Source organism: Schistocerca cancellata, chromosome 10 (assembly GCF_023864275.1).
Source record: "Schistocerca cancellata isolate TAMUIC-IGC-003103 chromosome 10, iqSchCanc2.1, whole genome shotgun sequence".
Lineage (NCBI taxonomy): Eukaryota > Metazoa > Arthropoda > Insecta > Orthoptera > Acrididae > Schistocerca > Schistocerca cancellata.
Genome location: NC_064635.1, coordinates 198,314,841 through 198,339,281, shown reverse-complemented (window position 1 = coordinate 198,339,281; position 24,441 = coordinate 198,314,841). Strand labels below are relative to the sequence as shown.

General features: G+C 44.4%; 1 protein-coding gene across 1 annotated transcript in view; it reads right to left on the bottom strand.

The window, feature by feature from the left end:
- LOC126106257 (endothelin-converting enzyme homolog) overlaps positions 1-24,441 on the bottom strand; it is a 593,945-nt gene that overhangs the window by 28,409 nt on the left and 541,095 nt on the right. The window contains exons 18-19 of the mRNA XM_049912482.1: positions 19,841-19,959; positions 10,074-10,085 (exon numbers count right to left, since the gene is read on the bottom strand). Coding sequence (XP_049768439.1) covers positions 10,074-10,085; positions 19,841-19,959 — 131 coding nt within the window. The remainder of the gene's footprint in view (positions 1-10,073; positions 10,086-19,840; positions 19,960-24,441) is intronic.

The window sequence follows — 24,441 nt, the reverse complement described above, 5'->3', positions numbered from 1 at the left end:
CCTTGCTGTGCAGAAGCTATAGGGCTGGTGTGGCTCCAACATAAACCACATGACTGTTGGCAAAACGTGGCGGGATTTCAAATCAGCGGTCTGCCATCCTATGTTTGTATCGTATTTTACCCACATTTCTGAATTGACTGCCAAACGCTTCCAACAAAAATTGCTTTTTTATTTGCGAAAAATTATGTCAGAACTACATTTGACCTGGATTTGTTCACAGTACCATTTATAAAATGTAACAAATACATCGAACGCCCCTCTGGTGGGCAGCGGGACGAAATTACTATAAACTATCAATTAAAGTAAAATGTCGTTAAAATTCTTTTAAACAGTAAGAGTGTGCTCGTGTCAAAACTTTAAACATTGGATTCGCCGCGTTTTGAGCTCTAGTCACTTATAAAAGAAAATGGGATATGGTAATTATGTCAACTATAGGTGCCAAAATCGTCGACTTTAGGAGCAGGTCCATTTTAGAGTATCAATTTTAGGTGCACTTCAAAGGTTCAGTTCCTACTGGCTGGCTCTGAGCACTATGGGACTCAACATCTTAGGTCATAAGTCCCCTAGAACTTAGAACTACTTAAACCTAACTAACCTAAGGACTTCACACACACCCATGCCCGAGGCAGGATTCGAACCTGCGACCGTAGCAGTCCCGCGGTTCCGGACTGCAGCGCCAGAACCGCTAGACCACCGCGGCCGGCTCAGTTCCTACTATTTTTACAAAAGTTTAAACTATCAGTTTTTAAAAAAATGATCTTTTAGATGAAAGGTGAGACTTCGAAGTCTCAGAAAATAATTTTGGAGCCTAGATTTATTTAATAGTATTAGAAGGTAGAAAAAAATTCTCTTCATGTGTCGACTATAGATGCTCTACCTTATTATAATCTCACTTGTATATACAAGAAGGCGCGTATGTGCAGATGTCTTAAAGTTTTTCCGTTTCAGGGCCTGTATCCAAATGTGCCTTCGGTTTTCATCCTTAGGGAACCCATGAGTAGGAACGAGAAACAGTTATACTTCCTTCTGTAACCGAATTATCACAGATACTTTCCAAAATGTAATATGAGTCTAACTTTACATCCATCACTTTCAACACTTTAATTTACGTGATACTCTATTTCAAGTGTAAAAAACATGAAAGTCACTTCAGCAGATTTCAATGAACGCATCTGTACTATCATAGAAACACTTATACGTGAAATGTAATGCCATTTCCCCCGACAAAACACTGAGTACAGCTATAAGTGCAACACGAAACAACCACATTTTGCCAACAGTCATGTGACTTTAGCCCAGAGATGTTGGAGCCACGAAAATGACGTTAGGGCCAGTCTATTATATTTATGGTCGAAGGGTTAGACCTTTTTTTTCCTTGTTTGTTTCGTCTAGCGGAAGGCCGCCATTGTATCACAGTCTGATATTTAATGTAAGTCGGTCTGTAAGTTATCAGAATGTATGTCAAATTGTTATTAAAAGTGTTGGTTATTGATGTAGTGAATACCTCCCACAATAGCCACCATTAATTGTAATTAATAACTCTATTTCGGAACTTCGTATTGCGGGGAGCTCTCTTCCCCTCGCAGCATTTGGTCGGCCATTACGCTGACAATATTTTTTAGTTAGAAATTCAGTCTGTAATATTAAATGTAAATGCCAGAGACTTCTCTATTTTGATCTTTTAATAGTTTCAAAGCTAGTAAAGTAAAGACAAATTCCATTCTTTAATGTTTTCGTACTGAATGAGTTCAGTGTGTTTAAGATTGGCCGCTTAACGACAGATGAGAGTCTCCTCAGTTTTTGTCTTGCAGATAACGAATAGTAAATACAGAAAAATATTAGGTTTAATAAGCATAAAAAATATCTCAGTTTCTTTGCGAAAGTTGGTACATAAATGTCCAGTCGCCCCTGATAACCAAATTAATCATTACAGTTTGTGTAAAAGCACACATATTTTCTCTCCATAATAGCAGCGCTCACGCGAACTATCTGTTAGAAGGCGGTGAGTCGCGCGCTGTGTATAAAATATTATTTCGTGTGTACTTCGGAATTGACGATGTCCGTACGTATGTTATCATGGTACTGGATTATTTCAGAGTCTCATGCTTGCCCACAATATTTAACAGAGAAAATAATATTGCGGTACGGAGTAAATAATATTGCAGTATTCAGTTTTTTTTATTAATCACTGCATGTATAGAATTTAACAAAACTCCCAGTCCCGAATATCGCGATATACTTTATTAATATGTGTTGGGGGTCAGTACTACCTATTACTATTAGCGGTGGCGAATAACTTCCGTCAACTAACCCTGCACACTTAATATGAGAGCACTGCTCACCGCGCGGGATTAGCCGAGCGGTCTGAGGCGCTGCAGTCATGGACTGTGCGGCTGGTGCCGGCGGAGGTTCGAGTCCTCCCTCGGGCATGGATGTGTGTGTTTGTCCTTACGATAATTTAGGTTAAGTAGTGTGTAAATTCAGGGACTGATGCCCTTAGCAGTTAGGTCCCATAAGATTTCACACACATTTGAACATTTGAGCACTGCTCATCTTAATTTTAACGCCATATTTAGAAAAGCGTATTGAATCAATTTGCCAGAAGCTGGGTGCGCTGTGAATGTGACCACATGCTCATCAGATGCCACGTAGGTATGCAGATTAGATTTACAGTAGTTCTATCACTCCAGATCAAATAAAAAGATAGATCACTCCCATGAAGTTAATAGGCTATCTGAAAAATCAACTACCGCGCACAAAAGAAACTCATTTGATAAGATCCTGAACTCGTCAAGGGCCTAGCGTATTGTTTATCGTTACAGGACCTGGCAATTTCAACTGAATAATTTACTTTAATGGTTGCTGAAAGACAGCATTTGATCTGGTACACGTTACTAAAACAATATGCAATTTAGTCTGAACACAACGTCAAGATTACAAAGAACTTGTGAATGAATTTTACGTAAATAAAACAGCGATCGAAAAATTAATGGTTATTAGGTCTTTCACCAGCGTGATGCTGGACAAATACTGTTGATATCGTGCCCACATGCATAAAGTACACAACATACATTTTCTACCATGACTGTAAAACTGTCTAAAAAAAGAAATGAATCTGAAAAGAGCACACGACAAGTCATTGAATAAAGGAAGGAACGGAAAGAATCGTAACCAGACGGGTGAACTTCAGTGAATTACTAAATACCTAAACACGCGTAGCTACGGAGAAAGATCCTCTTTGAAACAGGAATTAGATGCAGAATATATGTAGACTAGTGCGTGAAGCGCATAGATCAAATTATGAAAACTGAAAGTGAAAATGTGGGAATGAAATCCTCTCCCTTCATTATATCATGGCCACCGAAGTCAGGAATCTTCACGTGACTGTGGTTGAGCTGACTCCAGGCGAGTCACCGTGCGAATTGCTGCAGCGGCTGTTAAACGCTGTCGCCATGGCCCGATGTGGTGATAAAAAATCAAATGTGTGTGAAATCTTATGGGACTTAACTGCTAAGGTCATCAGTCCCTAAGCTTACACACTACTTAACCTAAATTATCCTAAGGACAAACACAGACACCCATGCCCGAGGAAGGACTCGAACCTCCGCCGATATCAGCCACACAGTCCATGGCTGCAGCGCCTAAGACCGCTCGGCTAATCCGGCGCGGCGATGTGGTGATCGTGAGTGGAGAATCTCACCGTGCTCTTCCTGATAAACCGATCACAGATGCCGATAAGTTCAAACTAGAACTTCGAAAACTTGGCAGATAGGTGAAGTCAAGAAAGATTCGTGCAAACGCGGAATCTGAAAAGTATGAACATCCAAATGAGAATCCGAAATCGAGTCCCTGCCTAAATTTTGATTGTCTTCTTTCGAACAGCGGAAAAGCACCCGACACAGTATTCTTAGCCAGTTCCCGAAATAACTGTCAATCTCAATGAAATTACCAACAGTCGTGTAACTTGAGACGTTATTGTATTTTATTTTGAAGGCTACCAGTTTCAGCATTTCACTATGCGATCTTCAGGCCTCATATGCATAGTGAAATGCGGAAACTGATAACTTTCAAAATAAAGTAAAATAACGTGTTAAGTCACACGGCTGTTGGGAATTTTATTGACGTTGACAGTTAACCAGCCGATGTCCCCTGTCCATGATGGACCACCATAGTCCCAGAAATGGTCTAACTGCTCTTCCAATGAGGTGTTTGGAAGTCTGTTCACCAGCTCCGATCATCAAGTGGAAGATGTATCCATCAGTTAGCTTTGTTTTTATGGAATCAAGGATGGAGAATGGTTTTGGTCAAGGGAATTCCTCTTCGCTGTGGACAAAGAGATGGGACGTTTCGCAGGCTCTTGAGGAAGTGTCAGTCACTAAAAGTGCGAACCGCACGGGCAGCCGAGCTACCCTTTCAGGAATTATCTTGAAGGTACCTCAAACAATGGGTGGTAGAACGGTCGACTGGAATTTTCTGTAGCAAAATGGGAAACCAGTGGTGGAAAGGATGAGAACTACGCCTGTTGACAAACTTTTGGTGGGGTTCTCAGCTTTCCAGTTGCCGTCACCCCACTGTGCTTCGAACTCCAAACTCATGGTCAGACTTGTTTGACGGAAATATTGGAAATTTTGTAGAGCATGACAGAGGATTCCCAGGGAAAGGGCAGAGTCTGGAAATTTCGCAGAATCGTGTGCCAAAATTTACATAACTTGTAGAAACGGCGTCTGGAGTTCGAAGCACAGTGGGGTGACGGCAACTGGAAAGCTGAGAACCTCACCAGAAGTTTGTCAACAGGCGTAGTTCTCACCCTTTCCACCACTGGTTTCCCATTTTTCTACAGAAAATTCCAGTCGACCGTTCTACCACCCACTGTTTGAGGTACCTTCAAGATAATTCCTGAAAGGGTTGCTCGGCTGCCCGCGCGGTTCGCACTTTTAGTGACTGACACCTCCTCAAGAGCCTGCGAAACGTCCCATCTCTTTGTCCACAGCGAAGAGGAATTCCCTTGACCAAAACCGTACACATTAAGAGAGAAACTACTATAAAAATGAAATGTTAGATTTAGTATCGAGATATGGGTTATTAACATTACTACGAGCTACATCCTAACCACTCATGTAATCAGCGTGCAAAACAAGTCAGAAGTTGGCGTAAAAAAAAGAAAAGGGAAAGTAAAAGAAACAAGAGACTCTCAGATGTAAATTCATTATGTAAGTAGAAGGCCTGCAACATGCGGCCCCTTCACAAATTAAGTTATTTAGTAAGTTAGTTGCATGTTCCATAGATCATGTGAAGTATCATTTTATAGAAATTACGTGAAGGACGAGTCACTATACAGTATTTGCATACATGATTAGCCAAGCGGTTCTAGGCGCTACAGTCTGGAACCAAGCGACCGCTATGGTCGCAGGATCGAATCCTGCCTCAGGCATGGATGTGTGTGATGTCCTTAAGTTAGTTAGGTTTAAGTAGATCTAAGTTCTACGGGACTGATGACCAAAGAAGTTAAGTCTCATAGTGCTCAGAGCCATTTGAACCATACATGATTAGTGTTAACATTAATGAACACATTTTTAGTCCTACCCATGCAGCTTGTTTTCTGCCTTCCAGTTTCCAAGTAGAAATTCTTCAATGTAATAGGAACAGTCCAGGAGGAATGATTTTAAATTAGTGTTAAAAGTTGATTTGCTACGTGTTAGGTATTTTATGTTATTTGGAAAATGAGTACAAAGTTTCGTTGCTGCATATTGAACTCCTCTCTGAACAGTGGGTAATAAAGTTCATTTGTCTTAGTGTTGTCGGTATGTACATCACTGTTATTCTCGAATTGTGATGGATTATTAATGACAAATTTTGTTACCGAATATATGTATTGTGACAGTGCAGTTAAATTGCCTAGCTTCTTGAAGAGGTACCTACATGCGGTCAATGGGTTAACATCACATATTATTATCACTGTTCACTTTTGTGCAATCAATACTTTCTTTCTTAGATATGAGAGAGAGATATGAGAATTATTTCGTACGACATTATTGAGTGGAAATATGCAAAATATGTCAGGAGGTTGATACGTTTATTTCCAAGATTAGCAGTCATACCAAGAGCAAAAGTAGCTGAACTTAACTGTTTCTTCCAGTTAAAGTTTTCATCAATATGTACACCCAAAAATTTGGAGCATTCTACGCTACTTATTGGCTTCTTCTCATGTGCTACATCAATTCTTGGTACGACTCTAGTTGTTGCATAGAACTGACTGTAGTATGTTTTTCAAACTTTATGGAGATTCCATTGTCAGGGAATCACTTAATAAGTCTTTGGACAACATTTACTAGCTTTTATACTGCTTTCTCTCTAATGGGATTTATTGTAATATTAGTATTGTCTGCAAAAGTACCAATTTTGCTTGTTGAATTTTAAGTGGAAGGTCATTCACATATATAAGGAATAGGAGTAGACCCAAAATTGAACCCTGTGCGAGTCTTTTATGATTTTTTTCCCCCACCCAGTCACTAAAATTTTCTACCCTTCCGACACTGAACTATGCAGCCCAACCTTTTGCATTCTGTTTGTTAAGTATGAATCAGACTAGATGTGTGTAAAACTACCAGTTCCATAAAAACTGAGTTTTCATGAGAGACTTGTAATATTTCGCTTAATCAAGATACAATTTCAGTTTTTTAATTTTGAGTTTTTTTTTACAGTAATCACAATAACTTTCGGTTACATTTTTATTTTACAGTGACTTTTGTTTTTAATATTTTTAGTTCTTCCACACCCTTTCGATCTTTGTGCAATTATCTATATTTAGTTCACAAAAACTGTAGAACTCAAAAAATTGTGGTTTGCGAGAACTGAAAGATAAATCAGCAAGTTTAACTGCATATCTTTGTTGCAGGTGAAGCTGAGTAGAAAATACTACAGCCATTGTCGTTGTAAAATGGCGTCACGTGAAGAGAAAGCGCAGTGAGTTTTGTGGCATCACGAGACAAAATCTGCATCTACCGTGAAGCGAAATTTTCCAAGGCAAACTGGAAGAGAAGTGCCTGATGGAGTATTGGTGCATGGTACATGAAGTTTAAACACACCGGCAGTGAGTTGCATCTCCTGTGAACAGGGCTGCGTTCGGTCATGGGGGAATAAAGTGTCGGAGATGTGCAACAAGTGTTCTTACGAAGCCCTTACAAATTTACTCGATATGCACCTCATGATTTAGCGAGTTCTAGGACGACGGTGCAAAGAATTCTACACAACAGATTAACCCTGCATGGATGCAGGGTCCAGACAAGACACGCATTGCAACCAGATTATGGAACTTGTAGAGCAGCCTTTGCGATTGAGACGTTGGCACCAATCGACCCTAACAATAAGCATCTTCAACGAATTTGATTTTCAGATAAGGCTACTTTCCATGCACAAGGCAGAGTTAACAGGGACACTGAGAGGATATGGTATTCGGAAAGTCCACTTGTTGCCTTAGATCAGGTTACGGATTCCCCTAAAACGAATGTGTGATGCGGTTAAATGCATGACAGAATAATTAGCCATTTTTTTGGTCGGAGATCGGTAACAGCTAACATCTATCTGGATAGGCTAGGTCAGATTGAGGACCCACAACAGAGAGACTTGCAGCTTGAAGTGATTTTCCAGCAAGTGTGAGCACTGCCTCATTGGGGATTGCAGCTCTGAAATTTTCTTGATGAAGCACTTTCTGATAGGTAGCTTGGGCATGATGGTCCCACTGCCTGGCCTGCGAGATCACCAGACATAACACCTTTAGATTTTTTCTTGTGGGGCTACGTAAAGGACAGTCTTCGAGCAACAAACGGCACACATGTGCTTTAATGGTATCGTAGCAAAAGCTTGGTCATTTATTCTTCATTTGTCACAAACCACAAATATGTAAGGTATACAGCTCTTGTAAAATAAATGTCGATAATTGTACAAAGACTTCAGTTCTGACCTCCATTATAAACACTGTTTACATGCGAGCAAAACAAGCAGTCTGCCAGTTAGCTATATTGAGTTATCCACATAACTGGCCATCAACACTACTTAAAATTACATGTAACTTAATTTCATTCTTCAGACACGTCGTAATTCTGACATACGTCTTGCTTGAGGCCATGGCAATGACGTCACAAACCACATGAAAAAAAATGCTGAGCTGATGGTGGGCAGTTTCATGGACAGTTTTGAAGAATGCCGAGTTAATTAGGCTTTATATCCTCCAACATCTATTTTTCAAAATAACGCATTGGCAACAATCACTAAGCCAGGTGCGAGATGGTTCGGTTTTTGTTCTGAGCAACAATAAACAAGTATTACTTGAATTTTTGTTTACAATTTACGCAGATGAATCACCTAAAACTTTGGACAACTGTTAACCACATCTTTTTCTTTTTCCTGGCCTTCATCACGCTTCTACGCTGGGCCAGCATGTTTTTTATGGCTTTGGCAATATTGCTGGTTGATGGTGGCCAGGTGCCTTTCCTGTCGCCACCCCTTTGACTCCCAGCGACGGAATTTGTGTCGCCAACAGTCTGATTCTAGCGTTATCCCACCTTGAAGCGTACGAACATGCCAACGAATCGTGTAATTGAGGTGAGACCAGTATCCAGCCAAATATTCACCTGGTGGCATATAGGAAAACGCCTAAAATCCACAGCCAGGCTGGCCAGAACAACGGCCCTCGCTGTGAATTAGCCGCCCAGATGTCATTTGGGAAGTTGCATGTCGCCAAGCGTAGCTATCTGGGCGAATCGGCAGTTAACGACCAGAAGATACCGACACGGTTTATTCACATTAATGTGACCACCGCCAGTGTTCGATGTCAGAGTGCAATAACCACCCACTGATGGCAGGTGGCTGCACTAGCATTGGGGGGTACACAAAGCATGTCAAGGCGACACGGAAAACAGTGTAGCCGTTGTATTAAAAAAATGGAGCGATTTACCTGACGTCCAAAAGGGTATGGCCATTACCTTTTGCGCCAAGGGTGGAACCATTTCTGAAAGTGCTAAGTTTGTGAACTGTTCATATGTCACGGTGATTAAAGTGTATTGTGCAATGCGAAAATGGGTCTATCCAGTTCTGGCACTGGGGGCAACCGCAGTGCACTGTGGACCATAGATGACAGGATGAGGGTGATGGCTGTGGAGATGTGTATGGGCGAATTGTCGTGCAACTATTGAACAGCTGACCGTCCAGATGAATCAAGGACTACCAGCAGAGTCTCCTCAACAACTGTTCAACTGTTCAGCAAGCGTTGCTGGACATGGGCTTCCACAGAAGGCGCTTGGTTGATGCACCCATGCTGACTGCTATACATCAGCAACGATGGTTGGAGTATGCAAATATGCACACCCTTACCGCAACAGAACGTCTGCTGGGTGGCGACAGGTGGTCTTTCCCGATGAATCAGGTCTAGGTTCCTTCCACTCCGTCTACAGGCCACAAGTGGCCCATCGGGACCATCCGACCGCCGTGTCATCCTCAGGGGTGGATGCGGATAGGAGGGGCATGGGGTTAGCACACCACACTCCCGGTCGTTATGATGGTATTCTTGACCGAAGCCGCTACTATTCGGTCGAGTAGCTCCTTAATTGGCATCACGAGGCTGAGTGCACCCCGACAAATGGCAACAACGCATGGTGGCCTGGATGGTCACCCATCCAAGTGGTGACCACACTCGACAGCGCTTAACTCTCACGGGAGCCGGTGTATATACTGTGGCAAGGCCATTGCCTTTAGGCTCCTTCCAACCGACAGAAAACACCATGGAACAAACATTGGAAGGGTCCAGGCTGGAGGAGAGAGCATTACGATATGGGGAACATTTTCGTTGTATTCCCTGGATGATCTTGTTGTCTGAAAGGTACAATGGATTAACGCAGGTATGCGTCTGACCTCGCAGACCATGCTCACCCCTATATGCAGTTTGTTTTTCCTCGATATGGTGGCATCTACCAGCAGGACAGTACATGTCACACAGTTCACAGTGCACGTGCATGATTCGAAGAGCACCAGGATGAGTCACCATACTCCCTTGGCCACCAAATTCACCAAACTACGACCCAACCGAGAATCTGAGGGACCAACTCAGACACGCTGTTCGTGTCGTGGACCGTCAACCGAGAAACCTATCGCAGCTGGCTACAGCAATGAGTCAGCGTGGCTCTGCACCTCAGTCGGTATCTTCAAGAAACTCACTGACTCATCCTGCATGGGGTCCCGGGTTCGATTCCCAGCGGGGTCAGGGATTTTCACCTGCCTCGAGATGACTGGGTGTTTGTGTTGTCCTCACCATTTCATCATCATTCATGCAAGTGGCGAGATTGGACTGAACAGAGGTTGGGAATTTGTAGAGGCGCTGATAACCGCGCAGTTGAGCGCCCCACAGTCCAAACACATCATCATCATCATCATCATCATCATCTCTTCCTGCACGTCAGGGTCTGTGCGACAACTGGTGGTTATTCTGGCTTTTGGCAGGAGGTCACATTAACGTGACTTGAGTGTATACCCATTGGAGTTGCAGATTTGCAAATATGCCGATGACAGCTACTTTTTGTGAACTAAACGACGAAACATAAATAGATTTCCGAGTGAGAAGGTCTAAGAGACTCTCGCCGTGTTCTGATGCCTGCGGCCCAACTAAAGATTCTGAGTAAGGAGGAACGTATAACAGCCGTAGGATGATTTGCTAAAGTAGCGAAACTCGTGAGGCTTGTCTCCGGATAAGATGGTACTCTTTAGATAGAACACAAGGCGGAAAAGAAGAGGCACTTTTAAACATGTGTCGGTATTTCGTTCAGATCTTATTAGCAGTGCCATAATGTCCACCATTACATGTTCCAGCATCAACATTCAGTTAAATCAATGTTCACTAGAAATGCAGACGTCCACCACCAACTATAAAGTCACATCCTTTGGTGACAATTGACGAATGTCTATAAAGCTTTAAGAAAAATTTGACACAATAATGGAAAATTTCGGTTATGTACAAGGTAGATTAACAACCCTAACATCAGCATACCGCAGAGTTACTTTCAGGTGAAAACAGCTTTACACCAACAAAAGCCGCTAGCAAATCATTATTCTACTGAGACACATCGTCAGCGTATTACAGACTTTAGAATACAGAGTGGTATTAACCAAGCGTACGTGATTTTAATATGACTCAAATGTATATTTAACACTGTGGAAGTAAGTGGTCGTGGAGAAGGGCACAACATCGGCCAGCATACAATCAAAAGTCACTTCCCGTCACAAAACTGACGCTCTTCTTCGATACATGGGAGAGTACAACGGAACTTCAGTGCCCAATGGAAACGCTATGTCGTATGATTTTACACAAAAGCCGGCCGGAGTGGCCGAGCGGTTCTAGGCGCTACAGTCTGGAACCGCGCGACCGCTACGGTCGCAGGTTGGAATCCTGCCTCGGGCATGGATGTGTGTGCTGTCCTTAGGTTAGTTAGGTTTAAGTAGTTCTAAGTTCTAGGGGACTGGTGACCTCAGAAGTTAAGTCCCATAGTGCTCAGAGCCATTTGAACCATTTTATACAAAAAACCTCAACACTAAAATTTTCCTGCTGGAAACTCCTTCGGTCACTCATAAACCGTATTCAGCGTCTACCGATATATTGTACAACGGTTTCAAAATGGCTATAAGAAAGTAGCCGTTTGGTGCTACGTCCAGATTAATGGCATGATGCTTAAGAACTTAACGAAAAACAAAGTTTTAGATCCCGACAGTTTTCCGTTTCGTGTGACTTAGGGGTAAGAGATATAGAGCAAAAACCACGCTTCGATATTTATCATTCTTGATATGAGCAGCCTATCGAAGACTCTTCGGGTTCTTAAGGCGTCTGTTGACGTTCGTCGGTTCATGTGGAGTCGAGATATCGATCAAAAAAATGCTATCGTTTCCCCAAGAGAAATTCGCTGAATTATTTATGTATGCAATGTTACGCCTACTGCATCTGTAACCTTAAACATCACACACTATAACAACATAAAAATTCCGAACGATATTAAAAATATCATGAAACCTTACAGACCCCTACTTTTGACGGTTGTCATTTTTATTTATTGTGGATAGGGATGTGATATAATTTTTAATTTCACTGTATTAATAGAGTTCATAGGTTATCTAGAAAGAATAATGAATGGAGATAGTGCTGGGAAATTTAAAGTGGAGACGGACGAGGTATATTGGGAGACAGTAAGTTGGGGGGAAATAAGATGTATCAATGAAAGAGCACAGGGTGTTCTAGGGAAGAAGCAACAGAACCCAAGAAAACCACAAATGGCTCAAGATCTCACAAAAAACTAACCTGGTTGAGAAAAATAAATTTTAACCAAGAGAGAAGAATAAAAGAAACCAAATACAACTATGTGTCGCACGGGAAAGGATAACTGACCTTGCAAAAGCTAATAGGATGGAACAACGGAATTGGCTGGCTCTGAGCACTATGAGACTTAACTGCTGTGGTCATCAGTCTCCGAGAGCTTAGAGCTACTTAAACCTAACGTCACACACATCCATGCCCGAGGCAGGATTCGACCCTGAAACCGTAGCGGTCGCGCGGTTCCAGACTGTAGCGCCTAGAACCGCACGGCCACTCCGGCCGTCACCAGCGGAATTAACAAAAAGTAAAACAACATGTCAAAGAGAGGAAATACTAATGATCATTTAAATGATTTAACTTTGGCGCTACTGCGCCATGCTTCAAAAATTCTAGTCAGTACCGTTAAGGGAAGACTAAAACCAAAGATTAAACGACATTTAGGAGAAGAAGGGTTTGTTTTGGGGGGAAGGAAATGGAAGGCAGGAAGGTTATAATGACACTACAAATTACCTCAGAAAGAAAAACTGTGAGGAAGAGGAAAACGTATGCTTTTTTTCATTGACCTAGAGAAGACTTTTGATAGATTGGACTGGACGGTACTGGTTGAAAATCTGAAGAGATAAAAGATTGAGTCACAGTCTGTACGGAACCCTGAGTACAGAATATATTTCAGTGGTACTAAGAAAAGGCTAGGATAACGAGAGGCGTTCGACGAAGCTGCTCTCTTCATATTTATTTAATTTATCCATGAAAAGTTCAAAATCAATGAAAAGTGGCACCAAAGGGTTCAAAATTAACGATAAATAAGTACATCGTATTCGATTTGATGATGCGTGCTATCCTTAGGAGGACATGAACTATATGTTAAAAAAATTATTTTTGTTGTCCTGGATAACCACAAACTGAAAATAAACGCAGACAAAACTACAATAATAAATACATACGAGACTAAAATAATGGTGATAAATCAATCTGACAAGCAATAGCAAATATTAAGACAGTTAACAAAATGCTAATGCAGGTACGTGAATTCCGCTACTTGGGAAGTATAATAACAGAGACAACAAAACTGTAATAGACGGTAAAAGAAGTAGTTCGGTAACTAAACAAGCCTTCATAAATAAGAGTAATTTATTAATAAACAACCACTTTAATAGAATAACAAGAAAGAATTTTCACTCTGCAGCGGAATATACACTGCTTTGAAACTTCTTAGCAGATTAAAAATGTGTGCCAGACTGGGAATTGAAATTGGGACCTTTGCCTTCCACGGACAAATGCTCACCTGCTGAGATATCCAAACACGATTCACGACCCTCCCTATAGGTGGTAGGACGGGTCGTGAGTCATCCGTGAGTAGCTGAGTCGGTAGAGCCTTGCCCGCGAAAGGTAAAGGAAGTAGGTTCTGCTGACGGTCCGCCATAGAGTTTTAATCTTCTGAGGAACTTCAGGAAAGTAGTTCATCAAGACATTTTGTCGTCTGGTTTTTTATTGTACTGCTTAAGTGCTGAAGATATGCCGTTTTGTGTATAAGGAAAGTAATATTAGTGTTCGTACTATGTTGCGAGCGACTTCAGATTTTACTCTGTTCCATTATGTGAACTCTACTCATTGTGCAGTGTTGGCGACGTGTAACATATGCTTCAAACCACGTCTGCGAAGTGATGCTCCATGTAAGTTCATTACAAGTGCTACATCGCATTTGACAGCATGAACATGGCTATAAGAAGAATAATCATATTAGTTACTAATGGTTGAGACATTTATTTCAAGGAAGTGGTGGTGGTGAGATGTTTCCAGAGAACATGTGCTGAGAAGTAGCAAAAAGCTATTTGTCGTTCAGGACTAATTTACTCCATCACGCTTATGCAATTCCTCTGGCAATGTGGCAGTACTGTTGGTGTCACAAAAGAGAAACAGTTTAGTTAGTTAATAAGTGTTCGGTGTTTTAGGACGCTAAATGATGAGGTCATTAGTGTCCTTGCATGAAATAAAGCCGTGAAAATCAATTAAAAACAAAAAATTGTAAAACCAAACTCTATCAACAAACAGGAATTTAAAATAAAACACAGGCATCAAGTAATTAAGAAAAGACCATCCACATAATGCAGATAAAACTGCAGAATAAGTACATCACATGAAGTATAAAGTAGCACAGCAGGTAGATACAAGGTGTGATTCATAAGTTTCAAGACAGAGTCATTTCTGAGTAGGAGAGAAAACACGAACTGGTTCCGCCGGGTGGGGGAAGTAGTAGGGGGGGTGTCTCAGGGAACGAACTGGGGGGGGGGGGACGACGAACTGACGCTGCGGCAGTTGCCTCCAGAACCCTGGAGAATGCGCATTGCGTGCGTCGTGAGTGCGTGTCATTGACCTCGGTCGAAAAGTAGGAGAGGCGAAAATGGAGCAGGACTTGGAGAAGCGTTATGCGATTAAGTTTTGAGTGTGACTGAACAAAGCCGCCATGGAGACTCTCGGTATGATTCAAGAGGCCTTTAAGGAAAAAGCCATTTTCTGTGCAATGGTTTTCATGTGCCACAGACGTTTCATAGATAGCCGTGGGAATGTTGAAGATGACGACCTCTCTGGGAGGCCATCATCAAGCCGAACGGATCGAAATGTGGAGAGCGTGCAGGAACTTTTAAACAATGACCATCGAATTGAGGGAGTTTTTTTTTTTTTCACTTGCCGCCCTGATTTTACGACCCACCACCTAACTGCTTAAGGTGGGTCTTTATTGACCACTTAGCCAGTGCGATCGGTGTATGGGCGCTGATATGGCTGAATCTCCACACCAGTTCCCGCATACGATCGCACTGCTATCTGTGTCCCGCCGCGTGGAGGCGGGCCATAGTTGATCGTGTTTTGCTTTTGTCTCTTTTACTTTGTTTTCTTTTACTTGGTTATCTTGGTTTGATATTAGTCTTTCTTTTTTTTTCTTTATGACAGCTTTCCCAAACCGTTTAACAAAAATTTACATGAAATTTAAATTTTGAGAAAGAAATACAAAAATATAGGTTAGAATGAAGAAGAGGAAAGAAGATAGGAAAGGAAGAAGTTTATAGTCCTTCCACGCTGGGGAACTGAGGATGAAAGCCTTGGAATTAGTCGTCAAGCCATTGATCCTCAATCCTTTGCTTACCTTTAACTAAGAAGATCTATGCTAATGTAATTTCTATGCTAATTACTAAAGCTGTTACTAAGACAATTACGCTATTGACAGGTTTAAAGTGCCGTGTTTGCCTATGGCAATTGCGAGGGTGCGCCGCCACTGTTTCATCTATTCATGTTGAGCTTTAGTTATGTGTAATCTATTGTGAAGTCCGCCCCTCGTGGTCTCGCGGTAGCGTTCTAGCTTCCCGAGCACGGGTTCCCGGGTTCGATTCCTGGCGGGGTCAGGGATGTTTCCTGCCTCGAGATGACTGGGTGTTGTTGTGTCGTCTTCATCATCATCATTCATCCCCATTACTGTCGGAGGAAGGCAACGGCAAACCACCTCCATTAGGAACTTGCCTAGTAAGGCGGTGCGGGTCTCCCGCATCGTTCCCCTACGCTCTGTAAAGAAGCATGGGACTTCATTTCCGTTTCCATTTCCAATCTATTGTGATATCTGTACATTATGTTTAGACTAATGCATTTCTGTCGGTCTTATTTCTGTCTCGGTTTTCATCCTCCACATAATGGCGACTATGTAGGTGCTGCATCTAGGTTTGTCGTCTGCACGGTCTCTCGAGCATGTACTCTTTATGGCTTTCATCTGAGATTTTTTCTGTCAGTACGTTTAGTACGTCCGATAATTCTGGTGTTCTGATTGCATCGTATATGTGTCGTTCAGTTTGTAAGTGTTGTAGTCCTCGTGTGTTCCTGTGCTGTCTGTATTTCCCGCATAATAGGATTGTGTGTTCGGAGGTTTCCTATACCTCCGCATGTACATGTAGATGTGTCTCTTAGACTCACGCGGTTCAAGTGCGTGGGATAAGGTCCGTGCCCAGTCAATAAATGCACCATGCCGCAGCTAGGACTGGCATGATTCATTCTTAACCTTTCCGTGATATCCGGAAAAAGTGTATGTACTCTCCGTCCCTTATCACTTGTGCCCCATTCTTATTGCCATGTATCGATTTTCCGTTGTTTGAGGTCCCACTTGTTGTTCAGCGGAGAACCAATTATTATATTAACCTGGTCTAGTCTGCCCATCTTTAACCAGTACCGTGTGGCCCGATGCCTAATTGTTATATCTATTGGGAAGATTCCAAGCACAACACACAGCGCTTCGATCGATGTCGTGCCAAATGCTCCAGATAGTCGCATTAGGACGCTACTCTGTCCTCGCCTAACTGTTGTTCTGTTTCTGACGGGGTTGAGTCTGGGCGCCCATGTACTGGCCCTGCGATCAAGGGCGATTGCATTCTACAACACGACCACACGAACGCTCACACGTCGCGCGCCGCCGCCAAAGTTTTGGTCAAGTTCAACGTGACAACACTGCCGCAGCCACCCTACAATCCCGACTTGGCTCCAAGTGACTTTTTCGTCTCCCCCGAATCAAGACAGGCCTAAAAGGGAAGCGATTCGACTCCATCGACGCCATCCAGCAGGCTTCGACGAGAGACCTAGACAGCATGACTCCCGAGACCTTCCAGAAGGTTGTAAGTAGGCTGTTTAGGTTTTTATGTTGGTAACGTCACGTAGCGCTCTGTATGAAAATCACTGGTTGTGCTGTGTGCAGTCTGTGGCTGGTTTGCATTGTTGGAATAGACGTTATTGTAGTGTTGGGCAGTTGGATGTGAACAGCGAGTAGCGTTGCGCAGTTGGAGGTGAGCCACCAGCAGTGGTGGATGTCGGGGGGGGGGGGGGGGGAACATTATTAAGGTAAATACATTGTTTGTTCTCTAGCAAAATCTTTCATTTGCTGACTAAGCCTATCAGTAGTTAGTGCCTTCAGTAGTAATAATCTTTTATTTAGCTGGCAGCATTGGCGCTCGCTGTATTGCAGTAGTAACGAAGATTTTTGTGAGATAAGTGATTCACGAAAGGTATAGCTTATTGTTAGTCAGGGCCATTCTTTTGTAGGAATTTTTGAAAGTCAGATTGCGTTGCGCTAAAAATATTGTGTGTCAGTTTAGTGTTGATCAGAATAAGTAATGAGAGTAATGTCTGAGCAGTTTTGCTCAGCTGTTTGAAAATCAAATAACGTAAGGGTAATTTATAATTTTTTTAAGGGGATGTTTCAAGCTCTACGAACAGTGGAAGACGCGCTGGCATCGCTGTGTTGATGCTCAAGGAACTTATTTTGTAGAATTTTAGTCCACTGTACTTAAATGTCCAGTAAATTTCTAGTTCTGTGTTAATTCTTGAAACTTTTGAATCGCACTCTGTGTAAAAGGTGCCAGGTTACTTTAGGTGAGGGAGTGCTTAAATGTGAAGGCTAACCAAGCCACTTTGGTACACATTTAAAGTGGAACATCGAGTATTTTGGGAATTCGCCGTGGCAATAAACAAAAGCTTAAAATATGAGAGAAAGTACCACCACAGCTGTATTTTGAGAATGTCTTTATTCGATAAGCGACGAGTTTCGGCGGCACGTTAACGCCATCCTCAGGCCTCACCACTGCCAGAAGACTAACTGATTTCCTTGGCGCATTTGCTGTTGGATCGTTGTTACTAGCACACGTGGCTATTCCATCAGAGGTCTATACTCGCACCGTGTTGTCTACACACCCGCTTTTTCGTCGTTTAAAGTAAAGAGGGCAGGTCCTGTGGGGGAAACAGTTCTGCTCTCAGGTTGTCATACAAAGCTCTCTCAATTAAAATACACTACTGGTCATTAAAATTGCCACACCACGAAGATGACGTGCTATAGACGCGAAAGTTAACCGACAGGAAGAAGATGCAAATGATTAGCTTTTTAGAGCATTCACACAAGGCTGGCGCCGGTGGCGACACCTACAACGTGCTGCCACGAGGAAAGCTTCCAACCGATTTCTCATACAGAAGCAGCAGTTGACCGGCGTTGCCTGGTGAAACGTTGTTGTGATGCCTCATGTAAGGAGGAGAAATGCGTACCATCACGTGTCCGACTTTGATAAAGGTTGGATTGCAGCCTATCGCGATTGCGGTTTATCGTATCGCGACATTGCTACTCGCGTTGGTCGAGATCCAATGACTGTTAGCAGAATATGGAATCGGTGGATTCAGGAGGGGAATACGGAACGCCGTGCTGGATCCCAACGGCCTCGTATCACTAGCAGTCGAGATGACAGGCATCTTATCCGCTTGCCTGTAATGGATCGTGCAGCCACGTCTCGATCCCAGCGTCAACAGATGGGGACGTTTGCAAGACAACAACCATCTGCACCAACAGTTAGACGACGTTTGCAGCATTGTGGACTATCAACTTGGAGACCATGGTTGCAGTTACCCTTGAAGCTGCATCATAGACAGGAGCGCCTGCGATAGTGTACTCACCGACGAACCTGTGTGCACGAATGACAAAACGTCATTTTTTCGGATGAATCCAGGTTCTCTTTACAGCATCATGATGGTCGCATCCGTGTTTGGCGACATCGCGGTGAACGCACATTGGAAGCGCGTATTCATCATCGCCATACTGGTGTATCACCCGACTTGATATTATGGGGTGCCATTGGTTACACGTCTCGGTCGCCTCTTGTTCGCATTGACGGCACTTTGAACAGTGGACGTTACATTTCAGATGTGTTACGACCCGTGGCTCTACCCTTCATTCGATCCCTGCGAAACCCTACATTTCAGCAGGATAATGCGCGACCGCATGTTGCAGGTCCTGTACGGATCTTTCTGAATACAGAAAATGTTCGACTGCTGCCCTGGCCAGCACATTCTCCAGATCTCTCACCAATTGAAAACGTCTGGTCAATGGTGGCCGAGCAACTACTCTTGATGAACTGTGGTGTCGTGTTGAAGCTGCATGGGCAGCAGTACCTGTACACGCCATCCGACCTCTGTTTGACTCAATGCCCAGGCGTATCAAGGCCGTTATTACGGCCAGAAGTGGTTTGTCTGGGTACTGATGTCTCAGGATCTATGCACCCAAATTGCGTAAAAATGTCAGTTATAGTATAATATATTTGTCCATGAATACCCGTTTATCATCCGCATTTCTTCTTGGTGTAGCAATATTAATGGCCAGTAGTGCATGCTGCATCGACACCTGTGTTCAACGTCTTTGACGCACTGGTGGCTCCCCTGACCGGAAGAGAAAATCATTTGTTGTTGGGCAGCGTCCCGCACTGAGGCTTGGCAAGGGTCACTTCCTCAGCCATCGTGCTCGGAAGTAGGTAAGCCACGAGCACACTGGTGGTCTGTATTGCCACAGCTGATTGCTCCTCACTTGCAGCCACTGAGCCTCCAACTGACACATGGTCTTCAGGACCACGTGTGTAGTGACTACCTCCAAGGGGACTGAACATCGAGCTAGGAACAGTCTGGTGCTCTTACCTTTTTGCTGACTTCCGGAACCTCATAGGCGCTGTACTGGTTGATGTAGCACTGTGTGCGGTTACTGTATGCCTCCACTGTTCTGTTGGTCCACCACGGCACCAGTTCACCTCTCGGGTCGTACTGACGACCTGCGGGCAGCAGAGCAACAATGAACATGAGTGTGCCAGCAACATGTATGCAGTCAGCTGCGTGAGTGACTGAAGTGGCGCCTAAGGTGATTTGCGATATTCGATATATGTTGATAAATCGTCGATTGTTCGATTTCTTCATCTACTCGTCAATATCGACTGTCGATAATAGTCGACCACAAAACGTCGAAGTTTTTAACATCAAGGTGAATTTATAGAACTGAGTAAAAATCGACAGACAAATACATCTAATATCATCCTGTTCATTTATAAATACATCACTGCATGTGCCATAATATTTTGTTCAAAGATGCTTTAGTACGAGGATGAGTCAAATGAAAACCTTAAATATTTTTAAAAATATTATTCATTGTGCAGAAGTGGTACAAAACTGAATCACATATAAACGTTATCTCCCCCATGCTCAATGCAAGTCCTCCAGTGCTTACAAAGTGCATAAATTACTTTAGAAAAAATTCTTTTGGTAGTCCGCGCAACCACTCATGCACCGCGTGGCGTACCTCTTCATCAGAAGGGAACTTATTTCCTCCCATTGCGTCTTTGAGTGGTCCAAACATATGGAAATCACTTGGGGCAAGGTCTGGTGAATATGGTGTATGAGGAAGACACTCAAAATGCACGTCTGTGATTGTTGCAATTGTTGTACGGGCAGTGTGGGGCCTTGCATTGTCATGTTGCAAAAGGACACCTGCTGACAGCAATCCACATCGGTTTGATCTGATTCCAGGCAGCATATGATTTTTAGGAGATCTGTGTACGATGCACTGGTAACAGTGGTCCCTCTAGGCATGTAATGCTCCAAAATGACGCCATTTTCGTCCCAAAAGAGAGTCAGCATAACCTTCCCTGCTGATGGTTCTGTTCGAAACTTCTTTGGTTTTGGTGATGAGAAATGGCGCCATTCCTTGTTCGCTCTCTTCGTTTCCGGTTGGTGGAAGTGAACCCAGGTTTTGTCTCTAGTAACGATTCTTGCAAGGAAGCCATCACCTTCCCGTTCAAAGCGCCGAAGAAGTTGTACACAAGCATCTACACGTAGTTCTCTCATTCCAGGAGTCAGCTGCCGTGGCACCCATCTTGCAGACACTTTGTGAAACTGGACCACATCATGCACAATGTGGTGTGCTGACCCATGACTAATCTGTAAACACGCTGGAATGTCATTCAGTGTCACTCGGTGGTTTTCCTTCTCTATGGCTTCAACAACTGCAATGTTCTGTGGAGTCACAACTCGTTGTGCCTGACCTGGACGAGGGCCATCTTCCACTGAAGTCATACCATTTGCGAACTTCCTAAGCCATTCGTAGACTTGCTGCTGTGACAAACATGCATCACCGTACTGTACCCTTCATTTGCCCGTACTGTACCCTCATTTGTCGACGAATTTCAATAGGTTTCACACATTCACTACGCAAAAACCGAATAACAGAACGCTGTTCTTCCCTGGTGCAAGTCGCAAGTGGGGCGGCCATCTTTATACTGATACTGTGACAGTATGTGTGCATCTGCACTATGCTGCCACCTACAGGCCATTCTGCACGCTATTTGTAGCACGGTTAACAACTTACAGGATATAGTATATGCAGTGAGCGTAATATGGTAGAGTCAGTCATGAAGATTCGGTTGGCTGTAAATGATTGTTTATGTGGGATAATATACCAGTCAATACCGTAATATTCTCTCAAATATCAATAAATGCAAAAATTTGACATAGGTCTACGAATGTTTTTCGCTTTTGCTATGACAGACATACAGCCGTAGAGTAGACAGCTGTATTGTTCGTTGGCACTGATATGCAATCTTTCTTTAGTAGATAAGTGGCAGCTTACTTCCGTTAGTAAATGTGTGGTTGTTAAGCGCCACCGTTAATTACGATCTTTATACCATGACTTGTTTGTTGCTTGCCTATTTCTGACTGTACCTAATAGTGTGATCCTTTTAAGATACGTAATACTACGTGGACAGGGTAGATACATACACGTTACATGTAATAACGTGAAATAATGCGATATAATGAATCGCGTTTAACTTGTTTATAGAACTCGATAATGACATCATGTCTTCTCGGAACATGTTTCTTCAAATTAAATCGGGTATTTGGTTATTTGATGTGTCATAATCTCTGTACTAAGTATAGAATTTGAAGCAAATAATTGAATTCGACAAGCAGTGAGTCGCCTATGCTTCTTGACTTCGCAGTCGCGTTATGTAATTTGTTAAAAAATCTGATTTCATCGTGGAAAGTGAATGCACATCAAAGTAACGGGTATTTACAGGGTGTTTCAAAAATGACCGGTATATTTGAAACGGCAATAAAAACTAAACGAGCAGCGATAGAAATACACCGTTTGTTGCCATATGCTTGGGACAACAGTACATTGTCAGGCGAACAAACTTTCGAAATTACAGTAGTTACAATTTTCAACAACAGATGGCGCTGCAAGTGATGTGAAAGATATAGAAGACAACGCAGTCTTTGGGTGCGCCATTCTGTACGTCGTCTTTCTGCTGTAAGCGTGTGCTGTTCACAACGTGCAAGTGTGCTGTGGACAACATGGTTTATTCCTTAGAACAGAGGATTTTTCTAGTGTTGGAATTCCACCGCCTAGAACACAGTGTTGTTGCAACAAGACGAAGTTTTCAACGGAGGTTTAATGTAACCAAAGAACCGAAAAGCGATACAATAAAAGAACCTGTTTGAAAAATTTCAACGGACAACATCAGAGGGTTGGAGCCCCTCATTCGAAGGCGTCCGATTCCACGGCCTGGGCTACTCCCTGGTTGGAATCTCCGTTTTCGAAGTTTGTGTTCGTTCGTCTGTCTGTCTGTCTGTCTGCCCGTCCGTCGCTTCCTGCTATCGCTGTTTGTCCGTCTGTCCGCCTGCCTGCTCGTTGTCCACCGCCGCCGCCGGCGCCGCCGCCGCTGCTGCCTGCTGTCCGTCCGTCCGTCCGTCCGTCCGTCTGCCTGTTCGCCGCCATCTGCTGTTCGTCCGTCCGTCTTTTCGTCGCCGCCGCCGCCGCCGCCGGTGCCCGCCGCCGCCGCCGCCGTCGCCGCCGCCAGCCGGTGCCCGCCGCCGCCGCCGCCGTCCTGACCTTGGTCTACGGCCGTCTTCATCCGTCTTCGTCTTTGTCTGTTCCCAGTTTCTGTCCTCTCCTCTTCGTTCCGTTAGTTATTGTTTCTGTCTACCGTCATGTCCGCCCCCACCACCGCTGCCACCGCTACCACCACCGCCATTGTTTATACTTCCCCTTCCGCCGCCTCCACCACTATAACTTGGTGTGCCCAGTCCCACCCCCCTCCTTCCATCCCACCTCTCCTCACTCTCCCTTCACCCTCTATCTTTGTCGCCCCCTCTCCCGCTTCTTCCTCTCGTTCTGATCCTTTCCCCCCACTCCCCCAGCCTGTCACTGCAGCTCCGGCTCGGGTTGTGGCCCGTCGGGCCACTGTCCACGCCCAGCTCTCCCCGTCACCTTCGCCATCACCGCCGCCACTGCCACCGTCATCGTCATCGTCATCGTCGCTGTCGCCTTCACCTTCACCTTCACCGTCACCATCTCTGGCGCCGACTCCGGCCCCGGGACCTGCCCCTCCCCGCCACATTCCCGTTGTTCCCGTCCCCCACACCTCCTCCACCGCCGTCAAGCGCCCCAGTGGCACCCCTGCTTCCTCTGCTTCCAAAAAGGCTCCGCCTCGTCCTCCTTCCCCCACCCATGATGCCATGGATGTCTCCCCGCCTGTCCCTGCCCCCTCCTCCTCCTCCTCTACCCCCTACTCCTACCGCTACCTCCTCTCCCGTCCTGATCCCTCTCTCCTTGAAGCCCGGAACCTCACCCTCTTCCTTCGCCAGCATTGTCCTGGTGCCCCCATCTCCCTCCTCACTCCTCGCCGTGATTCGGTCCTCATCTCCTCCCCCAGCCCAACCCTCCACACATACCTACTTTCCCGCATCCCTGTCACCCGCTTTGGCCCTCATGCCTCTTTCACCCCTGCTCCTTCACCACCTCCATCCCGCCAACACCAACCTCCGCGTCGCCCGCCAACTCTCACCGCCGTGATCACTCGGCTTAGTCCAGTGATCACGGAGGAGGAGGTGTTGGCGGAGCTCCAGGCGCATCCCCATTTGGAGGTGCGTGCGGTTCGCCGCATACATAACGCTACCGGCCCCACCCGCCTTATGCGGGTTTTTTCTGAGCACGCCCCCTCCATTGACCGTCTCCTGAAGGAGGGTGCCCTCCTTTTTAACCAGCGGTACAAGGTCGACCCCTCCCGTTCCCCTCCTCAATCCCTGCGCTGCCAGAGGTGTCTGCGCTATAACGCGCACCCCACAGCAGAGTGCCGCGAGGCCCCCACCTGCCCGCATTGTCGGCAAGAGCACTTCCTCAGGCAGTGCCCTAATCTCCAATCCCCTCCTTCCTGCAATACCTGCAATCTCCCCCATCCCACCTACTCCCAAAAGTGTAAAGC